General features: G+C 40.6%; 3 protein-coding genes and 1 pseudogene across 3 annotated transcripts in view; 1 reads left to right on the top strand and 3 right to left on the bottom strand.

Annotated features, from left to right (window-relative positions):
* Positions 1-99: 99 nt before the first annotated feature.
* LOC128440490 (odorant receptor 131-2-like) lies at positions 100-1,002 on the bottom strand. Its single transcript, XM_053423213.1, has one exon. It carries the CDS (start codon positions 1,000-1,002, stop codon positions 100-102), a length of 903 nt encoding a protein of 300 aa, XP_053279188.1.
* A 5,018-nt stretch (positions 1,003-6,020) lies between these two features.
* LOC128440489 (odorant receptor 131-2-like) lies at positions 6,021-6,893 on the bottom strand. The gene has a single exon (XM_053423212.1). It carries the CDS (start codon positions 6,891-6,893, stop codon positions 6,021-6,023), a length of 873 nt encoding a protein of 290 aa, XP_053279187.1.
* A 3,559-nt stretch (positions 6,894-10,452) lies between these two features.
* LOC128440488 (odorant receptor 131-2-like) lies at positions 10,453-11,326 on the bottom strand (annotated as a pseudogene).
* A 14,292-nt stretch (positions 11,327-25,618) lies between these two features.
* LOC128440487 (diablo IAP-binding mitochondrial protein) overlaps positions 25,619-27,771 on the top strand; it is a 39,667-nt gene continuing 37,514 nt past the window's right edge. The window contains exons 1-3 of the mRNA XM_053423211.1: positions 25,619-25,676; positions 26,634-26,766; positions 27,237-27,359. Of these exons, the coding sequence (XP_053279186.1) occupies positions 25,639-25,676; positions 26,634-26,766; positions 27,237-27,359 (294 nt within the window). The 5' untranslated portion in view covers positions 25,619-25,638. The remainder of the gene's footprint in view (positions 25,677-26,633; positions 26,767-27,236; positions 27,360-27,771) is intronic.

Below are 27,771 nucleotides of genomic sequence, written 5' to 3'. Positions count from 1 at the left end.
TTTTAACATAGCAATATAAATCAAGCCAGAGACACAATTAAAAACATAAACATGTCATAATATAACATCATGACAATTAGTTAATCCATAGAAATCTGATCAGTGTTTCTTACGCAAACCACAGAGAGCTAATCTCTTCAGGGCATGAAAAAAAAGTTCATCCCTGAGGCCATAAATGAGAGGAGACAGACATCTTGGAGCAAGAATAAAAGTAATGTAATTAAAGTACCTGACATTGATAAACACCATGATATTAATTTTAAGCAAAGCAGCTTCTATGAAAGGACACCACAGCTGGATGAGACACAGGAGCAGCTGCAAAGCGTGAAGCCCCACAGTTCTGAGTCCTCTCCATGTGGACTGTTTGTCCTCTCCTGATGCAGCTTTGGCTGCTCTCATTATCTTCTCATAGGAAAACACGATTGTGATGCACATGATCAGGAAGTAAAACTGATTAATGGCTGATCTCAGGTGACCCTGCCACGTGTGGATGATGAAGATTTCCACAGAGCACGTTCTGCCCTGAGTGTAGGAGGCAGAGGAGGCCGATGCAAAGAAGATGGAGAGAACAACGATGCATTGCAGAGAGCTGAGGCTGTGGATGATGAGGATGCCGTGCAGAGTGCTGCGTGGGGAGCACAGCTCTGCATGACGCAGCGGCAGGCAAATGGCCACGTAGCGCTCCAGGGTCATCGCTGTCAGAGTGACCGGTGTAACAAAAGTGTAAAGAGACAAAACAATATATATAATAAGGCACAACCACATTTGTATCGTAAAGCGATAGTAACTCAAGATGAGCAGGATGTCAGCCAGGAATAAAAACAGACAGTCGGACATTAGTGTGACAGCAAATAAGACGTAGCGCATGGTGGTGTAGAAAACCTCCTTGGAGAAAAAGGTCGTAATTAGCAGAAGGTTAATGCAGAGAAAAAGAACGACAAAGACCTGAATCAACATGATCTTTTCATTCAGCTTGTATTCTGTGGTGATGTTAGCAGCCATTTTTCTCTCTGTCACAACCAAATGTAAAAAGCCTTCAGACACTGCCACACTTCATTCTGATTTTAAACCAGATGCAGAACTCAAGAACAGATGCTCAAATTATCTCTCTTTGAATCAACAGGTATCAAACACAACACACATTATTTTAGTACAATGCGCATTGACAAATAATTAGAAGGAGACATAAGAGCACAAGACCCAGTTTACCAAACCATTCCTGGAGTGAAGGTGTTCAGCTGAGCTCTGTGCAGCCTTCTGAGCAGGAGCTGTGTGTGAGGGCTTTATATCGGCAACTATAACACAACGTCATATGAACGTTAACTCACCACAGAGTCACGAGCGACAACATTAACCAACAACACACCTCATAGGCGACAGTAGCTATAGTTACTCATTTTGTCCGTTGGAGGGATTCACACTCAAAACATATTTCAGTATTGGCGACTTCATGTGTTTCAACTATTTACATGTGTCTTCATTAAATAAGTTGAATATAAAGGTTCACATTTAAGATAATACTTGTTTGATCCTACACCAGGAGCGCTGCAACATGAGCATCTCTTCCATCAAACATTGAATTCTTGTTGGTGCAGGTCTTCAGTTGGAACCCGGTGTAACAGGCAATAGTATAACCCCAGTCCGGACTATACCTTTGGTTAAAGGGGCCTAGGCTAGATTATACCCTGGGTATATTATGGCCTAGGCCAGTTCATACTCCGGGGTATAAATTGGCCTTGGCCAATTCATACCCCTCAGGTCAGATTATATCCCCATAATATAAGTAGTGTTCAGTGATATACACAAGAATTACTTAATTTTTCAACACTTTATTGGGGACTCAGCTTTGTCGGGTAAGTTAAGTGAGAAAGCTAACTGACTTAAATCTTAAAACTCTAAAACATAGACTTGTATTACTTCAACCAGAAAAAATATTAGACTTCTTCTATTAGTTACTTGCTAATTTACCGTAGCATGAATTACAGGGTTGTGCGCTCTCAGGTGCCTCTTGAGGTTTGTTGTGTTCTTCCAACTCTTTTGAAGCCACACGATTTCTCTCCCGTTATTGCAGTGCGATGTGTTTTATTTTCTGTCAAGTTATAATAAAATGGTGTCTAGATATCTATTATTTTTCTTCCAGTACCAGAGTCCATAGTGCTTGAACTTCAGCCATCATCTAACGTTTGTTAAGACATCTCTTGCATGCCTGGGCATCTCAGGGAGTGGAGGAGGGATACAGAACCGGGCAACATTCAACAAATTATATTAAGAATGTACTGCACTAGGTGCATGCAAGTTTGGAAAAAAACTAAACAAAAAAACGAATACAAATTAATCGGTCCGTTCGACCCACACTCTACCCAAATCCCATCATTGCGCTAGCATGTTCTGACAACCCACTACCTCTTTCGATTTTGTGCAACTTTTACCCTTATGTCAAATATATTTTTTTGATGTCAAAATATTAGTTCGAGAAATAGAAGGGGCGCAAAAAGGTCGCAATTTTTTTTTTCTCTTTTTCCTAGGGGCAGTTTTTTGCGCCCCCTCTCTAGGTGGCGCTGTAGGCTACCACTTTTGTTGCCTATAGGAAAGACCAGCCCTGACTGGAGCGGTATAGTCTGACCTAGGCTATTTTACACCCCCGGGTATAGTTTGGCCTAGGACAGTTTATCCCCGGGGTATTCTCTGGCCTGGGCCGAAGTATAATCTGGGCGGGGGTTAATTTGGCCTGTTACACCGGGATTGAAAATTGAGGTGATTGATGTAATAATTCTATGTAGCATCAAAACAAACAACCCCTTTGTCACATTGTTACTTTTTTCACATTCTCATTTGATACATTTATATACATATTGGTTATCGCCTGTAATTTATTGCCACACTGAGCTTTGGCAAATGCACAGATCTGATGTCCTCTTGTTTTCACAGATTTAACACTGCACTGACACTTTCATTATCTTAGCGTAGAACAACACAATGGTGATGCTCATGATCAGGAAGTAAGGTTGACCAATGGCAGACCTGAGATGACCCCGCCACATGTGATAGGGGGCCCCCTATCGGAAAAAAAAAATTATAATTAAAAATAATTAAAAATAATAATAATAATAATATTAAATAACTTAAACAAGTGACCTGATTGAATGAAATAAAGAATACATCTATACAAGAAAATTCTGATTTTACGATCAATATATCTGCCAGCGTTCAAGTCATGCATATCAACTGCGTGCTCAATCTGCTGACAGATAATTCGCGGTCATAGACAGACACTGCATAATACTCAAGGTTAAGTTGGAAGGGACATATATAAGCATGTCATCTAAAAGGACGTATCTCTCTGGTGCCCAAAAACGGAAAAAGAAAAGGACAGAAGATGAGAAAAAAGAGCAAGATAAAGGTATGATTGCATGATTATTTAAAATATGTTTTGAACTCATTTGAGGGAGGAGCAGCTCAAGCTATCATAGGAGTTAGCTAGCTAGCTAGCGAGTTAATGTCATCTTATATTTGCCATCACATGAGCTATATTCATCAACAGTGTATGTATCTCATTAATATACATTTATCTAGGTGTATATCAGATGTCAACAATATTGGCAGTGTTTAGGATGTTCAATCAAACATGTACTGCTAGCTCTTGCCAGGCTTAATCTAACCTTAGCTCGCTGACTGAGGTGGACATTAGCACTAGTAGCTAGCTACATGAAAACAGTACTGTTTTATAAATGTGACATAGTGGTGAGTCTGACAGCGACTAAGTGCAGAGTCTTAGTCCGTGAGATATCGGTTTATATTGGAGGAAACAGCCAAAGGTGAACTTAACCTTCTAGGTGTAAGGGATGCAAGCTAGCATTGCTGTGCCTGTGCACGTTAGTAAAAGTGACATCTCAGCCAAAGATGGAGCACAATGTGCGCTCTGCTCTAAGATCTTTGTTGAGAGATGGCCTATTGGTCTTTATGAGAAAACACCATGTTGAAGTGAGGAGACGTCTGTGATAAAAATATACTTATATTGTATTAATATTATATTTAGGATGTTAAGTGTTCACCACACTGCAATTAGGCTGTGCCTTATTTTGCCTCACTAGAATAGGAATGGTTAGGTGTGGAATTGTTTGTTGATGAGTGTAAGTAATGATGGCAAAATAAACTCATTTTTCATAAACTCACTATCAACTATGCACTTTTGCAATGTTATTTTTTCAGGAACACTGTTGAAGTATTTTGGAGCACAACCAACTGTACCTGCCCCCGATGTGTCATCAAGTGTCAGTGCCTCCACAGCTGATGATACAGCAGGTGAGGTTTTTCTTGATGGCAAATGGCTACATAGTCTTTTAATATGACATGACACATTTAAAAAAAAAATAATTACATTTTTTTTATTTGTTGATTTATTTATTTTATCTTTGCAGGTTCACCCCCAGCAGACTTACAGTCACCTGAAAGTGAGGAAGAACTTTTACCCATTGAGGAACAGTTACCAGCATTGACAGTCACTGATACACCGACTTCAACCTCTGCCGGCATAACAGGTCAGTTAATCTAACAGTTTTTGTTTTGTGTTGCCTTACTTAACTGTGAAATATCTTGTGTTATGTTATGATTCTATTTTTGTATCTAATGTCCCTACAGGTCCTTCTACAGCATCCACTGCTAATGTTTGTGTATTTTGATTTCAGTTTAAGATTGCACATTTACAAATCTGTTGAAAGATCTGTTTATTAAACTGATACTTTAAAAAAAAATACAAATGCTGTTGTATTTAATTATTTTACAATTTAACTTCAGTAAACCACACTTGATGCTTTACTTTGAATATGAAAGTTTAAAATAAATCTGTGATCTAAGTGCCCTCTAAGGTTAAAAGGTGACTGTTTTGGTGTAAATAACGACTATAATAATACAGGGGTCTATCTAGGGACAAAAGTCTAGAATATTTTTGGCATGAGAGCAACTGAATGAGCCTTCCAGGCCCAAGAGGTCAAGGGGCACTGAAGCCCAAGCCCAAGTCACCATCTCAATAAGTCAAAAAGCAAAATGCTATGAATATGCTTAAATTTAGGTATTTCCCTTCTCCAGCTGGCCATATAAAAAATACAGGAAATCACATCTACGTAATTCAGTATTAATACAATTGATAATGTCAATTAATTCATTGTCAAATCATTGTAGTGTGACATTTTTGTCAATAATCGTCGAGCGCAAATGACTCCGCTAGGTGGGAGGGGGGGCCCCAATATTAAATTCTGCTTAGGGCCCCCGAAAGGCTTGGGCCGGCCCTGAGTTCAGGGGTTGAAAGCAGAGCAGGTGAGGGTCGAGTCTATACATCAGCCCCGAAAAACACAAATATTTATAACTATATAAAATTCCACACTTATTTAATTGATAGATAAGCAGTTTTGAGAGTTGTGGTTTGATTTCAGAATAAAGACCTCTGTGACTGTGGTTTTCATGCCCAATAAATGACAGGGGAAATTCAGAGAAAAGTCTGAATTTATCAACTACAGTTCAAAAATAGTTAATGCTCTGCAAAGAAAATACCTGACATCGATGGGAAAAATGACTAAAGACGAGGAGGATTCAATCTGGCAGGTGATCATCGGCCAGCGGGCAGAGGCTAGTTCGTATATGATGTTCTCTCTGTTGAAAAGGTTTTCTAAACATGTCTGTTTTTCAGGTAATTTATAGATAGTCACTCTGTAAATATCACAGCAGGCCTGTTTGACGTTTTTAGAATTCTCTCTGTAATGTCAGGTTAATGACAGACAGGATTAATGCAAGCTGAGTTTAATACAATGTTTGCAAATATTGTCAGCAAAAATAGTAGTAATAGTAGTTCAAGTAGTTGAATGGATGTTAATCAATCAACATTTACATTTTACTATTCAACTGAATATTTCAATTACATTTTTTTATTATAAATAACAATATTAATCAAGCCAGAGACGCAATTAAGTAACAAAAACATTTCATAATATAACATCATGACAATTTGTTAACCCATACAAATCTGATCAGTGTTTCTTACGCAAACCACAGAGAGCTAATCTTTTCAGGGCATTAAAAAACATTTCATCCCTGAGGCCATAAATGAGAGGAGACAGACATCTTGGAGCAAGAATAAAAGTAATGTAATTAAAGAACCTGACATTGATGAATAACATGAGATTGATTTGAAGCACAGCAGCTTCTATGAAAGGACACCACAGCTGGATGAGACACAGGAGCAGCTGAAAAGCGTGAAGCCCCACAGTTCTGAGTCCTCTCCATGTGGACTGTTTGTCCTCTGCTGATGCAGCTTTGGCCACTCTCATTATCTTAACGTAGGAAAACAGGATTGTGATGCACATGATCAGGAAGTAAAACTGATTAATGGCTGATCTGAGGTGACCCTGCCACGTGTGGATGATGAAGATTTCCACAGTGCACACTCTGCCCTGAGTGTAGGAGGCAGAAGAGGCCGATGCAAAGAAGATGGAGAGAACAACGATGCATTGCAGAGAGCTGAGGCTGTGGATGATGAGGATGCCGTGCAGAGTGCTGCGTGGGGAGCACAGCTCTGCATGACGCAGCGGCAGGCAAATGGCCACGTAGCGCTCCAGGGTCATCGCTGTCAGAGTGACCGGTGTAACAAAAGTGTACAGAGACAAAACAATATATATAATAAGGCACAACCACATTTGTATCGTAAAGCGATAGTAACTCAAAATGAGCAGGATGTCAGCCAGGAATAAAAAAAGACAGTCAGACATTAGTGTGACAGCAAATAAGACGTAGCGCATGGTGGTGTAGAAGACCTCCTTGGTGAAAAAGGTCGTAATTAGCAGAAGGTTAATGCAGAGAAAGAGGACGACGAAGACCTGAATCAACATGAACTTATCATTCATCTTGTACTCTGTGGTGATGTTAGCAGCCATTTTTCTGTCTGTCACAACCAAATGTAAAAAGCTTTCAGACACTGCCACACTTCATTCAGCTCTAAAACCTGATGCAGAACTCAACAAGGGATGATCTCTATTTGAATCCACAGGTATCAAACACAATACACATTATTTTAGTACATCGTGCATGGACAAATAATTAGAAGGAGACATAAGAACATAAGACCCAGTTTACCAAACCATCCCTGGAGTGAAGTTGTTAAGCTGAGCTCTGTGCAGCCTTCTGAGCAGGAGCTGTGTGTGAGGGCTTTATATCAGCAACTATAACACAACGTCATATGAACGTTAAATCACCAGAGAGTCACGAGCGACAACATTCGCCAACAACACACCTCATAGGCGACAGTAGCTATAGTCACTCACTTTGTCCGTTGGAGGGACGCACTCAAAAACTAAGTATGACTAAAACGACGACTTCATGCTTTTCAACTATTTCTATGTTATTGTATTACATAAGTTGAATATTAAGGGTCAAACTAAATGATTGATGTAAAATGTCTTTCTAGCATCACAACAAACAACCCCTCTGTCACATTGTAACTTTTTTCATGTTCTCATTTTATACATTTGTGTTAAATGTGCAGTGGATTTCTGGAGTTTCATACTACTGGTCTACTTGGATTCCTCAGAAGTAAATTCTTTACTAAGCTTCTCTGCTAGATTACTATTGTATCTGCTGTCTTAGGTTAACTAGATTGATAGTTTTTCCTGTTTGGTCTTACCTTGATTGTATGAGCTAGGATTTTGTTTATATAGGGTATGATATATAAACAAATATATGATATATGGTAGTCCATATTACCTATATCACAATAAGCCCAAACACAACTTTGATTCTACGATTAATGTGACAAGTGTGTTAAGCCAGTGGAGTTGTCCGGCTTACAGTGGCTGGTTAGAGCACTAACGGCATGTGAGTACAGTCACATACGGTTATAATGCCCGGTCATAACGGCGCTAGCGTGCTAGCCACCATGCTAACTGCGGTGGTAAGAGCGCAAAAACCCGCTGTCACGTCTTTAATTCCACAGCTATCATGACACTATTTCTCAAATACCGTCAGGTTAGAAGCAAACCATTGGTAGTAGTGAGTATCAAGAGTCCCTGCTGACTGTGTGTGGAAGCTGGAGAGGAAGCTATCTGCCTCCGTGTAGCTTCAAGCCACATTAGCAACTCAGTTTGGAAACAAGACCGGGGAACCACTGCGCTAAGAAGCGATAACATAAGCATTTTGAGCCGCTGGGTGTCACTTTATTTCAGCTAAAACTGTCCTTTCTACGCGTGTTCAGAGTCAATTACGATTCTCTAAGCTTGTGTTAAGCAAGTCCTCTTCCATGTCAAGCAGCTCCAGCTCCATCAACAGCCTTTTCTGATAGTTGCCATCGTTCACTGTGTGTGAGGAAAGCCGGGAGAAGGTAAATAAACAATCGTGGACTTCTTCTACATATAAAGACGTCATGAGGTAGGCTTCTCTAAGATCGTCTTAGACCCCAAAAAAAACGTTGCACCACGTACTGTTCTGGCGGTGAATTATTTCAGCACCCACAGCCTTCGGAGAACCATAAATGAAAAAGGGTCCGTCCCCCCGCGCGTAACGGAGTCGGGGTAGCATATTTCAGCCTTTAGGTTAAATAGATTGATAGATTGTACTGTTTGGTCTTACCTTGAATTGTATGAGCTAGGATTTTTTTTATTGTTTATAGTTTCACTCAAGTTATTGACAGTTAAAAGGGAACCAGCTAAGGTTAAAGTGCTTCATTTTTATTCCAGTTCTGTTAAGGACTAAGTTCTATTTTACTTTCTACCTTTTGTGGTCAATAGACTTTGTCCATAATCAGCTGTTGGCAAATTCGGACATTTTGTGAAACTCACCTGATCACTGATTAAAGTGAAAAGTTTCTCTTGTGTTGAACTCTGCTGAGTTTCTATTGCTGGGCCATCACCACTTGGTGCCTGATTGACTCATGAGCAGGGTGTGTGCTCAGCACAGCGTCTGTGAAGACCCGGAGGATAAAGACGAAGGGGACTTTAGTTGGAGTCTTCGGGGAGTATTAAGCCGATATTTCATTTTATTTTTCTATTTTTATACTTTCCATGCACATTTCTACTCGTAGATACTATAGGCCTTGCACTCGTTCACACCAATACCGTAACCTTCCTCTACGAACTATCCCACCCATTCCACACATACCCAACATCTTGCCACAGGGGACCTATGGAACTGACTGTCAGCTACCCGCAAGACAGACCTCATCTCTGCATTGAAATGGCCAAATGTTCTGTACACGAGTTTGTTGTCTTTAGTTGTCGGCGGTAGGCTATGTGCTGTACCTTTCAAACAGGTGAGTCTGTCACTGGCAAGAAACAGAAGCATGTACAAATTACTACAGTCATAGAATTCAATTGACAGGACACATTTATCTTGTGTATTTTTTGCAGTGGTGAAAAGTAAGTTCATGCTAAACTTTAGTTCAACTTGAGGTATTCAAGCCTACATTTTAAAAATTAATATTGCTGTTACTTGTCAAGTTGGTTATTCAATACAATGTTCATATAACTGAAAATGTTTCCTTTCTCATAATTAATCAGCTCCATAAGTTAAGATGCAAAGGGAGCTTTTTGATCTCATTTGTTGAGAAGACAGTTTTGGACTTTAAACTTTATCTATTTGAGTGTTTATTTTCCTCTGTATTGAACTGATACTTGTATTGAAGTTAAGGACCGGAGGGAACCACTAGTTTGTCCTGACATTTTTCTGTTTTTCCCTCTGTGTCTGTGCTGCAGGTTGAACAGCTCTCTCATGACTCTCTGATCAGACGAGCAGCGACAGTTCAACCACTTTTTCTCTCACAGGCCACCTTAGCTCTCATAGATGCCATCACTGAGTATTCAAAAGTAAGTCTTCATCTATTGGTCAACAGTTTTTTCCTCATTGAATTCGTATGTGTGTTCACATGTTTTGTTATATGTGTAATTATAAACTAATATCTGTCAGTTTCTAAACTTAAAATAGTTCAGGGTTTGAAAGCAGAGCAGGTGAGGGTCGGGTCTATACGTCACCCCAAAAACACCAATATTTATAACTATATATAAATCCACACTTATTTAATTGATAGATACGCAGTTTGGAGAGTTGTAGTTTGATTTCAGAATGAAGATCTGTGTGACTTTGGCTTTCACTCCTAATACATGACAGGGGAAATAAAGTCAAATCTGAATTCATCAACTACAGTTAAAGAAATATCAATTTTCCTGAAAACTTTTGATGTGCTCCACTGTCACAATAGTTGGTGTTTGATTTAAATGTAAACTGTGCAAGTTTTCTCTATGTTTGTGAACAGGCTGTGCACATACTCAATGCTCTGCAAAGAAAATACTTGACATCACTGAGAATACATTTCTTTATTTTAATATAGCAATATAAATCAAGCCAGAGACGCAATTAAAAAACAAAAGCGTTTCATAATATAACATCATGACAATTTGTTAATCCATACAAATCTGATCAGTGTTTCTTATGCAAACCACAGAGAGGTAATCTTTTCAGGGCATTAAAAAACATTTCATCGCTGAGGCCATAAATGAGAGGAGACAGATATCTTGGAGCAAGAATAAAAGTAATGTAATTAAAGTACCTGACATTGATAAATAACATGAGATTGATTTTAAACACAGCAGCTTCTATGAAAGGACACCACAGCTGGATGAGACACAGGAGCAGCTGCAAAGCGTGAAGCCCCACAGTTCTGAGTCCTCTCCATGTGGACTGTTTGTCCTCTCCTGATGCAGCTTTTGCCACTCTCATTATCTTCACATAGGAAAACACGATTGTGATGCACATGATCAGGAAGTAAAACTGATAAATGGCTGATCTCAGGTGACCCTGCCACGTGTGGTTGATGAAGATTTCCACAGTGCACGTTCTGCCCTGTGTGTGGGAGCCATAGGAGGCCGATGCACAGAAGATCGAGAGAAAAACACTGCAGGGCAGAAAGCTGAGGCTGTGGATGATGAGGATGCCGTGCAGAGTGCTGCGTGGGGAGCACAGCTCTGCATGACGCAGCGGCAGGCAAATGGCCACGTAGCGCTCCAGGGTCATCGCCGTCAGAGTGACCGGTGTCACAAACATGTACAGCGACGAAATTATATACATAATAAGGCACAACCACATTTGTATCGTATACCGAGAGTAATTTAAAATGAGTAGGATGTCAGACAGGAAATAAAAACAGACAGTCAGACATTAGTGTGACAGCAAATAAGACGTAGCGCATGGTGGTGTAGAAGACCTCCTTGGTGAAAAAGGTCGTAATTAGCAGAAGGTTAATGCAGAGAAAGAGGACGATGAAGACCTGAATCAACATGATCTCATCATTCATCCTGTACTCTGTGGTGATGTTAGCAGCCATTTTTCTCTCTGTCACAACCAAATGTAAAAGCCTTCAGACACTGCCACACTTCATTCAGCTCTAAAACCAGATGCACAACTCAACAAGGGATGATCTCTCTTTGAATCAACAGGTATCAAACACAATACACATTATTTTAGTACAGCGTGCATGGACAAATAATTAGAAGGAGACATAAGAGCACAAGACCCAGTTTACCAAACCATCCCTGGAGTGAAGGTGTTCAGCTGAGCCCTGTGCAGCCTTCTGAGCAGATGCTGTGTATGAGGGCTTGATATCGGCAAATATAACACAACGTCATATGAACGTTAACTAACCACAGAGTCACGAGCGATGACATTAACAAACAACACACCTGATAGGCAACAGTAGCTATAGTTACTCACTTTGTCCGTTGGAGGGATTCACACTCAAAACATAATTCAGTAATGGCGACTTCATGTGTTTCAACTATTTACATGTGTCTTTATTAACTAAGTTAAAGGTAAAGGTTCACATTTAAGATAATACTTGTTTGATTTTACACCAGGAGCGCTGCAACATGAGCATCTCTTCCCCCACACATTGAATTGTTGTTGGTGCTGGTCTTTGGTTGGAACCCGGGATGAACCAGGAACCTTCAGTTCTTCAGTCGGCAAATATTTCAGGACAACTTTCATTAAAAGTTGAGGTGATTGATGTAATAATGCTTTTTAGCATCACAACAAACAACTCCTTTGTCGGATTGTTACTTTTGTCATGTTCTCATTTGATAAATTATTATACATATTGGTTATATCCTGTAATATAGGGGTCGTCAAGGTTTTTCAGGCCAAGGACCCTCAAACAGGTGGAGAGATGGAGCAGGGACCCCATACTATATATATTGTATCAAATTGTGTTTTATATTAAACTGGGCCTAGTGCCATGTATAAACATAGCTACCCTGTTATTGTGCATTCAATAGTAAACTATTCAAATATTACACGGGTTCATATATTCATGTTCTTAATTTAAACATGTGCAATGTAGAATAAGAATCAGAATCAGAATTCTTTTTATTGCCATGTATATTTGCACATACAGGAAATTGTCTTGGTGTGGTTTGTACAGGATGACCATGCCACTGCCATTCATAAACATACATCTTGCATACAACACTGAGCAATTAAAATAATTCACAGGTTCATGTTTTTACATGAAACATACATGTAGAATTGACAGTGAATCCTCAAGCAATCTGTGGATGACACACATACTCCCACATTAGTGAGATGTCAAACCCGAATGGGTAGCACTAAAAATATAAAAAATTCTCTCAACCAAAAATGTTGCGACCCCCCTGCAGTACTTCCACGGACCCCCAGGGGTCCGGACCCCCTGTTGAAGACCTCTGCTGTAATTTATAGCCACGCTGAGCATTGGCAAAGGCACATATCTGATGTCCTCTTGTTTTCACAGATTTAACACTGCACGGACACTTTCATTATCTTAGTGTAGGAAAACACAATGGGGATTCTCATGATCAGGAAGTAACGCTGACCAATGGCAGACCTGAGGTGACCCTGCTGCATGTAGATGAACAGCCCCTCAGAGTAAACCCTGTGTTGTTTGTAAAAGCTCAGAGATACTGATGTTGACAGTGAGAGAATAAAGCAGTGCACATAGCTGAGGCCTTGAATGAGGAGGAGGAAGTGCATGGTGATGAAGAGTAATACGTGTGAACAGAGTGTAAACAGATGACCACATGTAAACAATTTTACACAACCAGATTTGTAAATAGCAAAATGTTGATGGAGGAAAAGTGCGATGAAAACCTGAACTAAAATGAATCTGTAATTAATGCCTCGTTTTTAGGCATAAATGTCTTATTCGTAACCACATAAAAAAAAGGTTTTGTGACACCTGCCTTATAAATTCAATAAAAAGGATCCCAAAGCTGCTAGTAGAACTTACAAGGATCAAAACAAAAAACTATATACACATCAGAAGTATATGACAAATAATGTAAGTTAAATAAATGTGACAAAAATATATCGATATAAGAGGTTTCATTTGACCAAACCATCCCTGGAGTAACGTGGCATTCAAAGTTGCCACGACCACAAGGGGAAGATAAAATAAAAGTTTAACCACCAAAGAGTTGTCATCACCAGTTACTGCCAACATTGATTTTCCATAGTTACAATGTGATGTGCTTGAAAGAGACTTTGTGTCCAAAGTAGTTGGGCTTCAATATTACAAAGCTCTTGGAAGATCAGAAGCCTTATTGATAATATATTCTCTGTATCTTGAGTCGTCTCTGCTTTGCATTTAAAATAGATTTTTACATTTGGACAATGCTCATTGGACATCCATTTCTATGTGTCATGTGACGACCCTCCACTCCACTAGGTGTCTTCTCTCTTTCAGGTGTCCTGGTGGAGTGATGGGTCGTCAGGCCTGATGAGCCACACCTGTGCCCGGTCTGGTTATATCAAGACGACTCTTCCAGTTCGGGGGCGGAGTGTCCAAAAGCTAAACGTGGAAGTGGTAGGGGACAGGTTACACCAGCACTGTTTGCTGGTTCTGTTGACTCAACCAAATCTGTTTCTCCCTGTCAACAGGTGCAATCTGGAGTGAAAGGCAGCTTGGGGTCTGATTTCTCTGCGTTCTTGTCGGACGGCTTCGTGTCACTTGTGGGGAGTGACATCACTGTACCGGTAAAGATTCTGAGGGACACTGGGGCTTTTAATTCATACATAGTGAGCTCTGTCTTACCTTTTTCTGGAGACTCGGATACAGGGGACCGGGTTTTGATGCGAGGTATGGGTTTGAGTGTGTTCCCTGTCCCACTGCATAAGATGGTGTTCAACTGTGGGTTGGTCAAAGGTGAGGTGGTCCTGGGCGTGCGGCCTGCATTACCCATTGAGGGCGTGGAGGTCATAGTGGGAAATGACCTGGCAGGTAGCCATGTTTGGGCTGGAACTCAGCCAAATCCCATTCCTCCAATAGTGACATCCTCACCCTGTGTTACAGGAGAACCCGATGAGAGTGCTCAGCGCTTCCCTGGGGTGTTTACTGCCTGTGCAGTGACACAGGCTATGGGCCGTGCAGAGTCGGGGCCTGAACCTGCATCTGAGCAGGAGGGGGCAGAAGAGAGGGTGCCTATTCCTAACTCTCTTTTGTCCGTTTCTCGCAGTGACCTAGTGGCGGAGCAGAGAGCTGATTCCTCGCTGAGCCAACTGTTTGACTTGGTTCTCACCACTGAGGAAGGAAGGAGTGCTGCTAGTGGGTACTTGCTTCAGGACAAGTTGCTGGTGAGAAAATGGCTTCCACATGGTGATAGCTTTGCTGATAATCCTGTGTTTCAGGTAGTAGTTCCTTCTAAGTTTCGTGGAGAAGTTCTGAAAACCGCTCATGATCAGTCAGGCCATTTGGGAGTTAGTAAGACATATGAGTACTTGCTGCGATACTTTTTCTGGCCCTGTGTAAGGAGGGATGTGTCTGGTTATGTCAAAACGTGCCATACATGTCAAATGACCGGTAAACCCAATCAGGGTATTTTCCCGGCTCCTTTATACCCGATTCCGGTGGTGGAGCAGCCATTCGAGCACCTGATAATAGACTGTGTGGGTCCTCTGCCTCGTTCCAAGTCTGGTAGCAGCTACCTGCTGACAGTAATGTGTCAGAGCACCAGGTATCCGGCTGTGTATCCATTGCGTTCCATTGCTGCTAAGGCTGTAGTCAAAGCACTGACACGGTTCATTTCCATTTTTGGAATTCCGAAAGTAATTCAGAGTGACCAAGGATAAAATTTTTCATCCCATTTATTTGCCCAAGTTCTAAAGCAGTTGCATGTTAGACATAATCAGGCTTCTGCATACCACGCTCAGGGAGCTTTGGAGAGGTTCCACCAGACCCTCAAGTCTCTGTTACGGGGGTATTGTGTTCAATTGAACAAAGATTGGGAAGAGGGGCTACCATGGCTACTGTTAGCAGCCAGAGAGGTTGTGCAGGAGAGCACAGGTTTTAGCCCGAATGAACTGGTTTTTGGCCATACAGTGCGTGGGCCACTCGCATTATTGCATGACACTGTGGAGAAACCAGTACCGCCTCAGAACCTGATTAATTATGTTAATGGTTTCCGCCACAGGTTGTACGCAGCTGGGGAGATGGCTAGGGAAAAGTTGGCCTCTTCACAGGTGAGAATGAAGAAGAGCTTTGGGTTCCAGCGCCTGATGAACATGGTTGTGTCTGGGCTTGAAGGATGTGCTGTGTACCTGGATGATGTTGTGATTTACAGTAATACTTGGGAGGAGCATGTGGTTTGTATTGAGCAGCTGTTTGATCACCTGCGTAATGCCCGTTTGACTGTAAATTTGGCAAAGTGTGAGTTTGCTAAGGCCACAGTTAGATACCTGGGCAAGGTAGTGGGGCAGGGGATTGTGCGGCCCCTTCAGGCTAAAGTGACTGCCATTGAGCACTACCCAGTGCCCACCACTAAAAAGGAGCTCCAGCAGTTCCTTGGGCTTGTGGGTTACTACTAGGGATGAGCGAGTACAGCATTATCTGTATCTGTATCTGTATCTGTTAACCATATCAATTATCTGTATCCGTATCCGTACTCGGAGTGGGCGGGGCCTAACCAGGAAGTGGGTGTGATTTAACCCGGAAGTGGGCCGGGTTGTCTTGAAATGGGCGGGGCTTTAACCAGTATGTTATTTTAAGCATGCAATTGATATGGGTTGATCAGAAATTGTTATATTTATTGCTGATTAGAAAACTATTACAGGACAGCATCAGCATTGAGCTTCAGATCAATGATTTTGATCACAATAGCAAACGAACTATTTACAGAACAAGTTTTGTAACAATGAATACAACACATGCTGTTGCAATTATGAAGTGAAATGTAATAACAAGTGTTTTCATACTCAACATAACTTTCTTTTTTAACTTTGAATTTTTTTAAATTTATTTCCACACCAGGTGTGTGTGTGTGTGTGTGTGTGTGTGTGTAAGTGAGTAAGAGAGAGACAGAGACAGAGAGAGAGAGGGGGAGTGTGTGTGTGTGTGTAGCTTAATTTGTAATATTTTTTATACCACTACTACCTAGAACTTGTCAGACACTCAGTGCGTGAAGTAAAATAAAACTGATTAGAGCCAACTGACGGTTTAAAAAAAGTTTAAACCGTTAAAGTAAAAAAAAAAAAAATGTTTAAAAAAAAAAAAAATCTCCGACAGGCAGAGACGCAACGCGAGTCGCTTTCTACCAGCACCACGTCTGAACGAACCCACGTTTAACAGAACTCTACTGGTTAATAAGTAAGTACAAACTGAAATAAAAACAAACTTCAAGCTGAAGAAACCCTAAACGTTAACGGAAAAGACCCGCGAACCTGAGTGACTGAGAGACAGAGAGCTGTTCTTTGAGTGAGTGAGCAGAGCGGTGTGTGAAGGGGAGGAGCGCTGTGACGCTGTGTGAGGATTTTCATTCAGTCCGAGCACAGATATTGACTCGTATTACTCGTATAATACTCGTGCTCGGCAAAAGTGCTTTATCCGTACCGGATACTCGTTTCAGCCGAGTATCCGGCTCATCTCTAGTTACTACCGCAGTTTTTGTAGGAACTTTTCTACGGTTGTCGCTCCTCTGACTGACCTACTCAAGGGTAAAGTAAAATACATCTGGTCATTGTCCTGTCAGCAAGCATTTGATAATGCGAAGTCTGTTCTTTGCTCACCCCCTGTTCTTGCAGCTCCATGCATGGATCAACCTTTCCAACTTCATGTGGATGCAAGTGATGTAGGTACAGGTGCTGTTTTGTTTCAAAGTGACACCCAGGGTGTTGAACGTCCCGTGAGTTTTTACTCAAAGAAATGTAATTCTTTTCAGTTAAATTATTCTGTTATTGAAAAAGAGACATTGTCACTCATCTGGGCATTGCAACATTTTGAAGTCTACGTAGACTCCAGTGTTCCTCTAGTGGTCTACACAGACCACAACCCGATCACCTTTTTGCACTCGGTGCTTTGTCCAAACCGCAGGTTGATGCGTTGGATTTTGTTTTTGCAAGCCTACTGTTTGGACATCCGTTACATCAAAGGCTCTGAAAATATTGTGGCAGATGCCTTGTCGAGAGCACCTTGCTCTTAAGTTCTGTATTCATTTTGTCTTTGTTTTACCTGCTCTGTCTGTGTCTCTCTGCTTTCCAAAAGCGTCTCTCTGGGAACCAGAGTTACTAGGTGGCGGGGTTGACTAAGGTTGGCGGTTCCAGGTGGGAACGTTTTTTTTATGGGTGGGGGTGTGACGACCCTCCACTCAACTAGGTGTCTTCTCTCTTTCAGGTGTCCTGGTGGAGTGATGGGTCGTCAGGCCTGATGAGCCACACCTGTGCCCGGTCTGGTTATATCAAGACGACTCTTCCAGTTCGGGGGGGATCCCTTCCCGGATGCAGACGGCTGTTTTTCACTTGGTTATTGACTTTGGCTATTGTTAACTTAGTGTTATAATAAATAATTGTTATTTTGTTCATCCCTCATCCGTCTCCCTCGTTTGTTGACAAAGCTCAGAGTCAGACTGCGTCACAGTCATGTGCAATAAAAAGTTATATTCCATATACTTTTTATCCAAATTTCACACTACCAGTCCAGAGAATATACTTTAAAGTGGCTATCGTCTGTTCACCCAGAAGACACCGATGTTTCAAGAGGGGGTATTGTTTTGATGGTGAAACTCTGAAGTCATTTTTTTTTCCATGTGGATTTAGACTCTAAACACAACAGTGATGCTAATGAGCTGATCCTTGTTATTCTCTTATGAGCCACCAACCCGTGTGAAACTCATCAACTTAATTGGTTCAATAATTATTTAAGGTGTTGGTGTTGATTTGGGCTCTGGGCGAGGATGAAGGACACAAGTTTGAGATAAGTTTATTTTTTTAATTGCAAAACTACAAATTTGTCTCATTGTCTGCAAGAATATGATGAAATTATTGGATGCAGATAAATGGTGTGAGGGAAAATTCAACAGACCAGGTGTCTCACTACTGTGGCCTTGGCAAACTGGGAGTTTGCTACAGCGGACGGAAACAGCAGATGAGCACTGAGGAGGATTTCATATCTTTTTCATATTAAGTTTTATGAAGCACCTCTTTGTATTAATTCTGGCATGTCTTCTTTTTCTCATGCTGTCTTGTGAAACGCCTCTTTGTATAAGTCCTGGCTTTTTCACCTTCGCAGCCAGTTGTTCCATCCTGAGCACCCGTGCTTGTTGTGTATCTCTGCAGAGATTACTATTATAAAGACTCAATGGCAACTCCAGTCTGATTTCATTATTTCAAATCTCAAGATGAATTTCCATCACAATTTTGGCGTCACGAACAGGATCCCTTGAAAGATCGTCTGGACCCGAGAAGTCTTCGGTGGCTGATCACCCAGGAGAGAAAATCTTCTGCCTCTACCTCCAACACTGAAGAGAAGAGAGGACCGAAAAAACTGGGGCTCTGGACCTTCTTCACAGGGATCCAAAGACCTCTCTTTGGTCATCTTAAATCTGGTGAGATGTTGAAATTCAGATTTTTGTGACTGTTAAGGTGATTTCTCAAATACGAAATCAAACATAAGAAATAAAACATTTAAGGGTTTTATTTGGAACAGGTGTATTAGTCATTGTCTCTGGATTATTGTGGATTATTATTGTTAATCTGACCCATTTTGTGGCAATCATTCTTGTTGAGGCATTTTTCCTGTTTTGCCTTAGAAAGAAACAAGGATTCGTGGAGACGTCCACGTCTTAAATTAGAGTGTTGTGAAAACTGTTGATGAGTCCATTTTCACACAGCTAATTAATAAGGTTATGAAAATTGTTGATAAGCCAATTTCATAGACCAGACAGGATGGGTAACAAGGGGAGTCAAGGACCCCAAAGCCCAGAGGGTCCTATTGTGGACTCTATGGTTGCAAGGCACGGATGGGAAAGTGTGACATATCTTCCAGTATGGTCCAGAGACTTTGGTTTTCCTCATAACGGGTCATTCAGTGTCGAAAAAATTAAACTTTTAAGAGAGAAACTCCTCAAGAGAGAGGAAGAGTTAAAAAGCAAGAAAAAGGTCAAGGTCGCAATGTTGAAAGACATTGAAGACAATAAAAAGTGTCTTGAAATGTGGGAAAAAGAGGCAGAGTGTAGGGACAGGAAAAAAACGTTTAAACAGATGGCTAAGGTTGACAAGAAGGAAATTGAGAATGTTGAAAAGAAAGTTGAAAAGAAATCATATACATCTCTTTATCCTCCCCTTACAGGGTTTAAAGGGCCTCTCCTCGACGCCTGCCTCCCTCCTCCCCAACGACAAAACCCCCCTCCATATGATGTGCAGATACCAGACTCCACCGATCAACTCTCAGGCCCATCCCAGCCTCCACCCGCCGCTCTGCCAGTCTATGGAGACGGGGCAGCTGGAGGACTGAATGATAACGTCACCTCTTCCTCATCTCTGGGCTCCGATTCCTTTTCTCCCATTGCAAATAGAACTCGTCAACAGCAGAGAGAAGTGATAACTGCTCCTATGATAAATGTCATGGGACCAACCGGCCCAGCCCTCGTCTACCGCCCCTGGACTGATGCAGACATGACCGAAGCACTGAATCACCTCCCAGACCCACGGAACTCTGGCACAGCATTTGCCCTCCAGTTTGAAACATTTTGCCGTGAATTCATGCCAACAGTGTCTGAAATCAGACGACTTCTAATGAAGAAATTAGGCCCCACTGACTTTGCAAAAATACGTCAGCACTGTGGAGGTGACCTCCGTCTGACTTCGCCAGACTGGGAGGATGCGGGTAATGCAGCATATGTCAACGCTCTCAACACACTCCTCAATGCCCTGAAGAACGCCTTCCCCAATAAAATTGACATGTCCAAAATAACGGGGTGCAAACAACAACCAGACGAAACCGTAGGAGATTTCCTCACACGTCTGACTGTCCTGTTTAATCAACACAGCGGCATCCCCATACCGGACGACCTTGGCAATGAGCCAGGGGCTTATGAAACACATCTGAAACAGGCCTTCCTGAATGGACTGTTCCCCCCACTACGGGCAAACGTAGGCAACACCTGCATCGGGCTTGAGGATGCTCGCTTGACAGAGATCAGACGTCATGCTGAACATGCTGAACGCCAACACAAAGAAACCAAAGACAGAGAAAAACTAAAAAAGGATCAACAGCTCCAGAAAGCACAGCTAACCATGATACAGGCTGTTTCAGCCTTGTCAAGGCCAAGCAGCAAAGATAACGCTGATAGCAGAACCAACTTCAATGAACCAGGAGGAGAGGGGCGCGGTCGCGGACGTGGCCGTGGGAGAGGCTTCTCTCGACAATTTCGAATTCCCAAAGATGAGTGTATGATCTGCAGAGAAAAAGGACACTGGGCGAAGAACTGCCCCCAGCGGCGAGAGGTGGGAGAGACAGGAACTATCACTGCCGACTGAAATAGAAAAAGGGAGGAGAGGGCAGACGGGGAGGAGACGTCCAGCCTACCCACCGAGGATCAGAGAAAGGGAAGTGAAACACACACACAGAAGCTCCAGCACACACACAAATACATGCCACTGCAAAGAAGTATCAGCTTGCATTACTAACCGCACACACACACACACACACACACACACCAGATTACACACAACTTTGTGGTTCTTATGTTAAGTACAATAGTAATGCCTTTAAGAAAATGCCTTAACTCCAAGTTAACGGTCACAAACTTAATGTAATGGTCGACTCTGGTGCAGGTTATTCTGTGGTTAGGATGTCAGATTTGCCCACATCTCCTGAGCTGAATGGTCGCTTTATATTCTTTCAAATGCGCCGCTCAGTTAGACAAACATCCCATAAGGTTTGAACATGATTTTCTGTTGTCTACCTGTTGGCCAGTTAATCTATTAGGAAGAGATTTGATGATTGTGTTAGGCCTCAATTTAGTATCCTCCCCTGATGGAGTGACGGTTACACACAATTCTTCTTCACCCACCTTCACAATGTCACAGACCACACATGAGCAGCTGTTTGCATATCAGTTGCAACTTCCTATAAATGCCTCCACTGATCTGCTCTCCACGTCACACTCTCTTATCACCCTTTTTTCTGATGTTATGCACACGGATTCATTGCACTGCACTTCACATGTGACAGACACATGCTCATTTGTTGTGACTGAAAATCACCTTCATTCTTATGCGATGTTGACCAGCCCCTCTGATGTTTCTCCTCTACTTTCAGATCTGCCTGAAACATTGTAGGTAAAGGACAAATCTGATGTGGGCCTCATCAGAAACTGTGATCCAGTCAAAATCACTCCAAAATCTGATTATAGACCATGTAAACAACAATATCCTCTCAGACAAGAAGCAGTGGAGGGTATACGTCCTGTTTCTGAATCTTTTTTGCAGGCTGGTGTAAATGTCCCCTTCCCTGATGCACCGGTCCACACTCCACTGTTCCCAGTTAAGAAGATCAGAGACAAAAGCCTCAGAGGCTCACTATTCGTGTTATCCATGATCTCCTTAATTATTGTTTTTCCAATTATTTTGTCGAGACACCCTCCTAGAAAAGCTTCTGATGATCTAACAAACTCCTCTTTACCTACAGTGTCCTCTCAGACCCGTCCAGCACATGCAAATTTACTAGACACAAGAAAAGTGATTCAGGTCCCCTTGATCTGTAACCTATTCCACATCACTACTTACCTGGACACTGACAGCACAGATGATTCTGATGACGATACTCAAATTTAGTTTTATTTTACTCTTTTTATTTTTCATTTTCATTTTCATTTTTATGTTATTTTCTCCCTCCAGCTTGCTTATGTGTTTCTGATTTCACTAGACAAAAAACAGCTACTGCAATTATCCTTTCAACTTCATATTTTCTGATGCCTTAATTTAAATCTCTGAATTTTTAAGGTTGATGTGTTACTTTATGAAGTTTGTACATACTTAATAATATATACATACCACTTCTGTCCGTCCTGGGTGAGGAATCCCTCACATGTGGCTCTCTCTAAGGTTTCTACTTATTTTTCACCCTGTGAAAAGGGTTTTTTGAGTAGTTTTCTTCCTTACACTTTATGAGGGTTAAGGGCAGATGTCACACCATGTTAAAGGCCTATGATATTTTCAACCTTAGATATACTTTATGTTGACATTTAACGTTTTATTACATTTTAATATGAGTTAATTTTGCCAATCAATACAGCGTGTTACATTTTGATAATGGTTAATGAGAAAATGATTTTGTTTGACCTGATTTCCTTCCATATTTTTTTCATTTTAGACGCTTGCTCCATTACAGGGAAAGAATTTTTTTTTTTTTGTTTCCTTTCTAAAAAAACAGCAGTGGCTACCTATTGTGGCCTCATCGCCAGTGATTCTGTATGTAAGGTACCAGGGTTGCAGACTTGTCGATTTTTCTTCTATGATTTGATGTTTGTTATTGATAATGATTATGATGTTTCTTGATTATTTTTCGTTAGTGATCATATTTTTATTGATGATCAAATGGGGGAGTGTGAGGGAAAATTCAACAGACCAGGTGTCTCACTACTGTGGCCTTGGCAAACTGGGAGTTTGCTACAGCGGACGGACACAGCAGATGAGCACTGAGGAGGATTTCATATCTTTTTCATATTAAGTTTTATGAAGCACCTCTTTGTATTAATTCTGGCATGTCTTCTTTTTCTCATGCTGTCTTATGAAACGCCTCTTTGTATAAGTCCTGGCTTTTTCACCTTCGCAGCCAGTTGTTCCATCCTGAGCACCCGTGCTTGTTGTGTATCTCTGCAGAGATTACTATTATAAAGACTCAATGGCAACTCCAGTCTGATTTCATTATTTCAAATCTCAAGATGAATTTCCATCACAATGGCCTTGGTGGATGGATCCATACTTGTGTTATATATATATCATATTTTTATTTGGAATGTCTAAAAGTTATTTTGAATTCCCACAAACCACAAATGAGAGCATATAATCCTCTTTGACATATTATATAAATAATTTATTATATACAGTGTACATCATCTTTATGTCATCATCATGAATGTATGAGCAGCATTTTAAAAGTAAAACAGTTGGTTAAGGTGCAACAAATCAATCCTAGCTTTTCAGTTGCAGCTCAGTGGTTATTTTCTTGCTTGATCAATTGATTGTTTGTCTGGTAGAAAATAAAGATAAATGTAATCATTATTACCAAGATAACACGTCCTCATTGCTTATTTTATTTACTGCACAGTGCAAACCTTAAAACTATTTAAAATAAATGACTTATTGAAATGATCGTGGGTGAAAAGGAGCAAATTTTCGTATTAAGAAGATGGAGCTTTTTAATTTTTCCACAAAAATGAATTAAGCATTTATCAATACAAGTGCAACTAAAAATGTAATTTCTACTTGCTGGAAGTTTAAACTATAATAAAGCATCATAATCCATTGACCCTTCATGGGTTTTTGTATACAAATATATTATAATGTAGTGTATTGTATCAAAATATATTGTGTTGTGGTATATTATGTTATATATCATATTATATTATAACACATATTACACACGCGGACAAATTGTTGGTTCCCTTCCATTAAAGAAAGAGAAACCCACAATGGTCACTGAAATAACTTGAAACTGACACAGGAATAATAAATAAGAATTTACTGGAAATTATCTAATGAAAATCAGACATTGCTTTTGAATTGTGGTTCAACAGAATAATTTTATAAGACAAACTAATGAAAATGGCCTGGACAAAAATGATTGTACCCTTAACTTAATATTTTGTTGCACAACCTTTTGAGGCAATCACTGCAATCAAGCAACTTGTGCATCTCTTAATGAGACTTCTCCACCTGTCAACAGGTATTTTGGCCCACACCTCATGAGCAAACTGCTCCAGCTGTCTCAGGTTGGAAGGGTGTCTTCTCCAGACTGCATGTGTCAGCTCCTTCCACAGATGTTCAATCAGATTTAGATCAGGACTCATAGAAGGCCACGTCAGAATAGTCCAATGATTTGCTCCGAGTCATTCTTGGGTGTTTTTAGCTGTGTGTTCGGCTCATTATCCTGTTGGAGGACCCATGACCTGCGACTGAGACCAAGCTTTCTGACACTGGGCAGCACATTTAGCTCCAGAATGCCTTGATAGTCTTGAGATTTCATTGTACCCTGCATAGATGCAAGACACCCGGTGCCAGATGCAGCAAAGCAGCCCCAGAACATAACCGAGCATTCTCCATATTTCACAGTAGGTGCAGTGTTCTTTTCTTTTTATGCTTCATTTTTGCGTCTGTGAACATAGAGCTGATGTGCCTTGCCAGAAAGCTCCAGTTTTGTCTCATCTGTCCAAAGGACATTCTCCCAGAAGCTTTGTGGCTTGTCAATATGGATTTTGGCAAATTCCAGTCTTGTTTTTTATAATTTGCTTTCAACAGTGGTGTCCTCCTCGGTCGTCTTCCATGAAGTCCACTTTGGCTCAAACAGCGACGGATGGTGCGATCTGACACTGATGGACCTTGACCTTGGAGTTCACCTCTAATCTCTTTGGAAGTTGTTCTGGGCTCTTTGGTTACCATTCGTATTATCCGTCTCTTCATTTTGTCATCAATTTTCCTCAGGCGGCCAAGTCCAGGGAGGTTGGCTACAGTCCCGTGGACCTTAAACTTTTGAATAATATGTGCCACTGTAGTCAGATGAACATCAAGCTCCTTGGAGATGGTCTTATTGCACTTACCTTTAACATGCTGGTCGAAAATTTCCTTTCTAATCTCCTGACACAACTCTGCCCTTAGCTTTTTGTGGTCCATGTTCCTTGTGGTACACAGCATGATATCAAACAGCACAGAGACTACTTTTCACCCTTTAAATAGGCAGACAGACTGATTACAAGTTTGAAGAGACCTGCGATGCTAATTAGAGGATACACCTTAGTATATCATGTCCCTACTGTCCAATTATTTTCAATCTTTTCTAGGGGTACAATCATTTTTGTCCAGGCTGTTTAGATTAATTTGTTTTTTTAAATGATTCTATTGAGCCAAAATTCAAAAGAAATGTCTGATTTTGATTAGTTAATTTTCAGGAAATTTTTATTTATTATTAATTTTGTCAGTTTCAAGTTATTTCAGTGACCATTGTGGGTTTGTCTTTCTTTAACGGAATGGTACCAACAATTTTGTCCACGTGTATATTATATTATAATATATTTGACCAGTTTTCAATGTTCACCATCAGGCGGAACCTTTGCTCACTCAGCGAGCACTTTATTGTGACGGACCAACATGGCCGCGGTCAGGAGGGGAGCCGCCTACTTCCTCAGGTGAGACGTTTATGTCAGACAGATCAAGTTAAACTGAATCAACAATGAACTGTTAATATCACAGTGAAATATCTGCATCTCAAACGTCACGAGCTGTTGTTGACTCTAACGTGGGAGAATGAGTAGGGATACTTTGATAACAGCGCCTGGACGACGGAGCTGACTCATTACATCTGTTTTCTTTCACTTTACATTGACATTACTGTGTTTATTGTTGTTAGAGAATCGTACACAAGTGGATCAATAATAAATATATTACACGTCTTTGTCCCTATATGACGATTAAGTGTTACCTTCGTGTTTTACTCTAACTCACTCCGAGTCACAGGGCAACTTCCTGATTGAAGTCAGACACAAATACAATCCTGTAAATGAAGAGACAGCTGATGTAAACAAAAACAAATAGGGAAGTGAGTCACCACTGGATATTCTTTGAGGGAAGGAGGAATTATTTTAATGCCATTTTTGTAAATACTGGGTATGTACAGGGAACAGAACTGGAATGTTTGGGGGAGATATATAAAAGTCCGTTGAATACACCATCTTGGGTTTTTAGACACTATAGCAGGCATCTTTGAATATTTTCTGACAGGTTACAGACTAATTCATAAATTGATCTATAGCAAATATTATTCAGCAGATAAATTCAAATGGATGTAACAGCTTTATAACTTGTTTAACTATCAACAAATGGAAATCAGCCACAAATTACATTACAGCCCTAATACCATTTTCTTACTGTATAATTAAAATGATGACTGTGTTCCTCATTAAACATTTAAGATAAGCTGTGTTTGATGCGTCTAAATGTTTATATTATATCAATACTTTATTTTGTCATAGTTCATTCTCCTTTGATGACAAATGGAAACCTTTCAATTTCTCTCATTGTCCTTGTTCCAAATCATACAACGAAATATGATGATGAATTCCTAATCCAATAAAATGTCTCTTCAGGAGTTCTGCTCGGGTCCTGTTCAACTGTAAAAATACCACAGTGCATAAACCGAGGAAATGGACAAATGGTCTTTACACAAGTTTTGCGTCTTTGGCCGTCGGCGGTGGGCTGTGTGCTGTACCTTTCAAACAGGTGAGTCTGTCACCGGCCAGAAACAGATGCATGTAAGAAAGACTACAGTCATATACAGAATTCAACTGACAGGACACATTTATCTTCTGTATTTTTTGCAGTGGTAGAGGTAATTACAAGCAAAACTTTAGTACATCTTAAGGTATCATAGCCTATATTTTAGACTTCATTTATTTGACGGTTACTTGTTACTTTGCCGTGTAATATTTTCACATGAATGCGTCAGCAATAAAAATCCCTTAATGTAATATACATGTACATATAATACATAAAATACAAAACTGACAAATGTGCACTTTTTAAAATGTTAAGTACATTTTCCTAAAAGTGTCTTTGTAATTTTACCTAAATTAGGTGAAAGTGTATCTATTTTCCTCTGAATTGAACTGATACTTTAAGGACCAGAGTGATTCTTGAAACACTAATTTGTCCTGACTTTTTTTGTGTTTCGCTCCGTGTCTGTGATGCAGGTTGAACAGCTCTCTCATGACTCTCTGATCAGACGAGCAGCGTCTCTGGTAACAGACAGTTCAACCACTTTTCTCTCACAGGCCACCTTAGCTCTCATAGACGCCATCGATGAGTATTCAAAAGTAAGTCTTATGTATGTTAACATCTTTAGTTATATGTGTATATATAAACCAATATCTGTCAGTTTCTAAACTTAAAATAGTTCAGGGGTTGAAAGCAGAGCAGGTGAGGGTCGAGTCTATAAGTCAGCCCAAAACACCAATATTTATAACTGTATATAATTCCACACTTATTTAATTGATAGATAAGCAGTTTTGAGAGTTGTGGTTTGATTTCAGAATGAAGATCTCTGTGACTTTAGATTTTACTCCTAATACATGACAGGGGAAATTAAAAGTCAAATCTGATTTTATCAACTGCAGTTAAAGAAATGTTAATTTTCCTGAAAACCTTTGATGTGCTCCTCCGTCACCATAGATGTTGTTTGATTTAAATGTAAACAGTAGGGATGCACCGATATGGAAATTCTTGGCC

Source organism: Pleuronectes platessa, chromosome 5, assembly GCF_947347685.1.
Source record: "Pleuronectes platessa chromosome 5, fPlePla1.1, whole genome shotgun sequence".
NCBI classification, from domain to species: Eukaryota; Metazoa; Chordata; class Actinopteri; order Pleuronectiformes; family Pleuronectidae; genus Pleuronectes; species Pleuronectes platessa.
The sequence above is the reverse complement of the archived record's forward strand: the minus strand, read 5'-3'. Positions and strand labels throughout refer to the sequence as shown.

What these genes read in the sequence shown, in the direction of transcription:
- LOC128440490 (XM_053423213.1), bottom strand. Translation starts at nt 1,002, where the DNA reads ATGGCTGCTAACATCACCACAGAATACAAGCTGAATGAAAAGATCATG.
- LOC128440489 (XM_053423212.1), bottom strand. Translation starts at nt 6,893, where the DNA reads ATGAATGATAAGTTCATGTTGATTCAGGTCTTCGTCGTCCTCTTTCTC.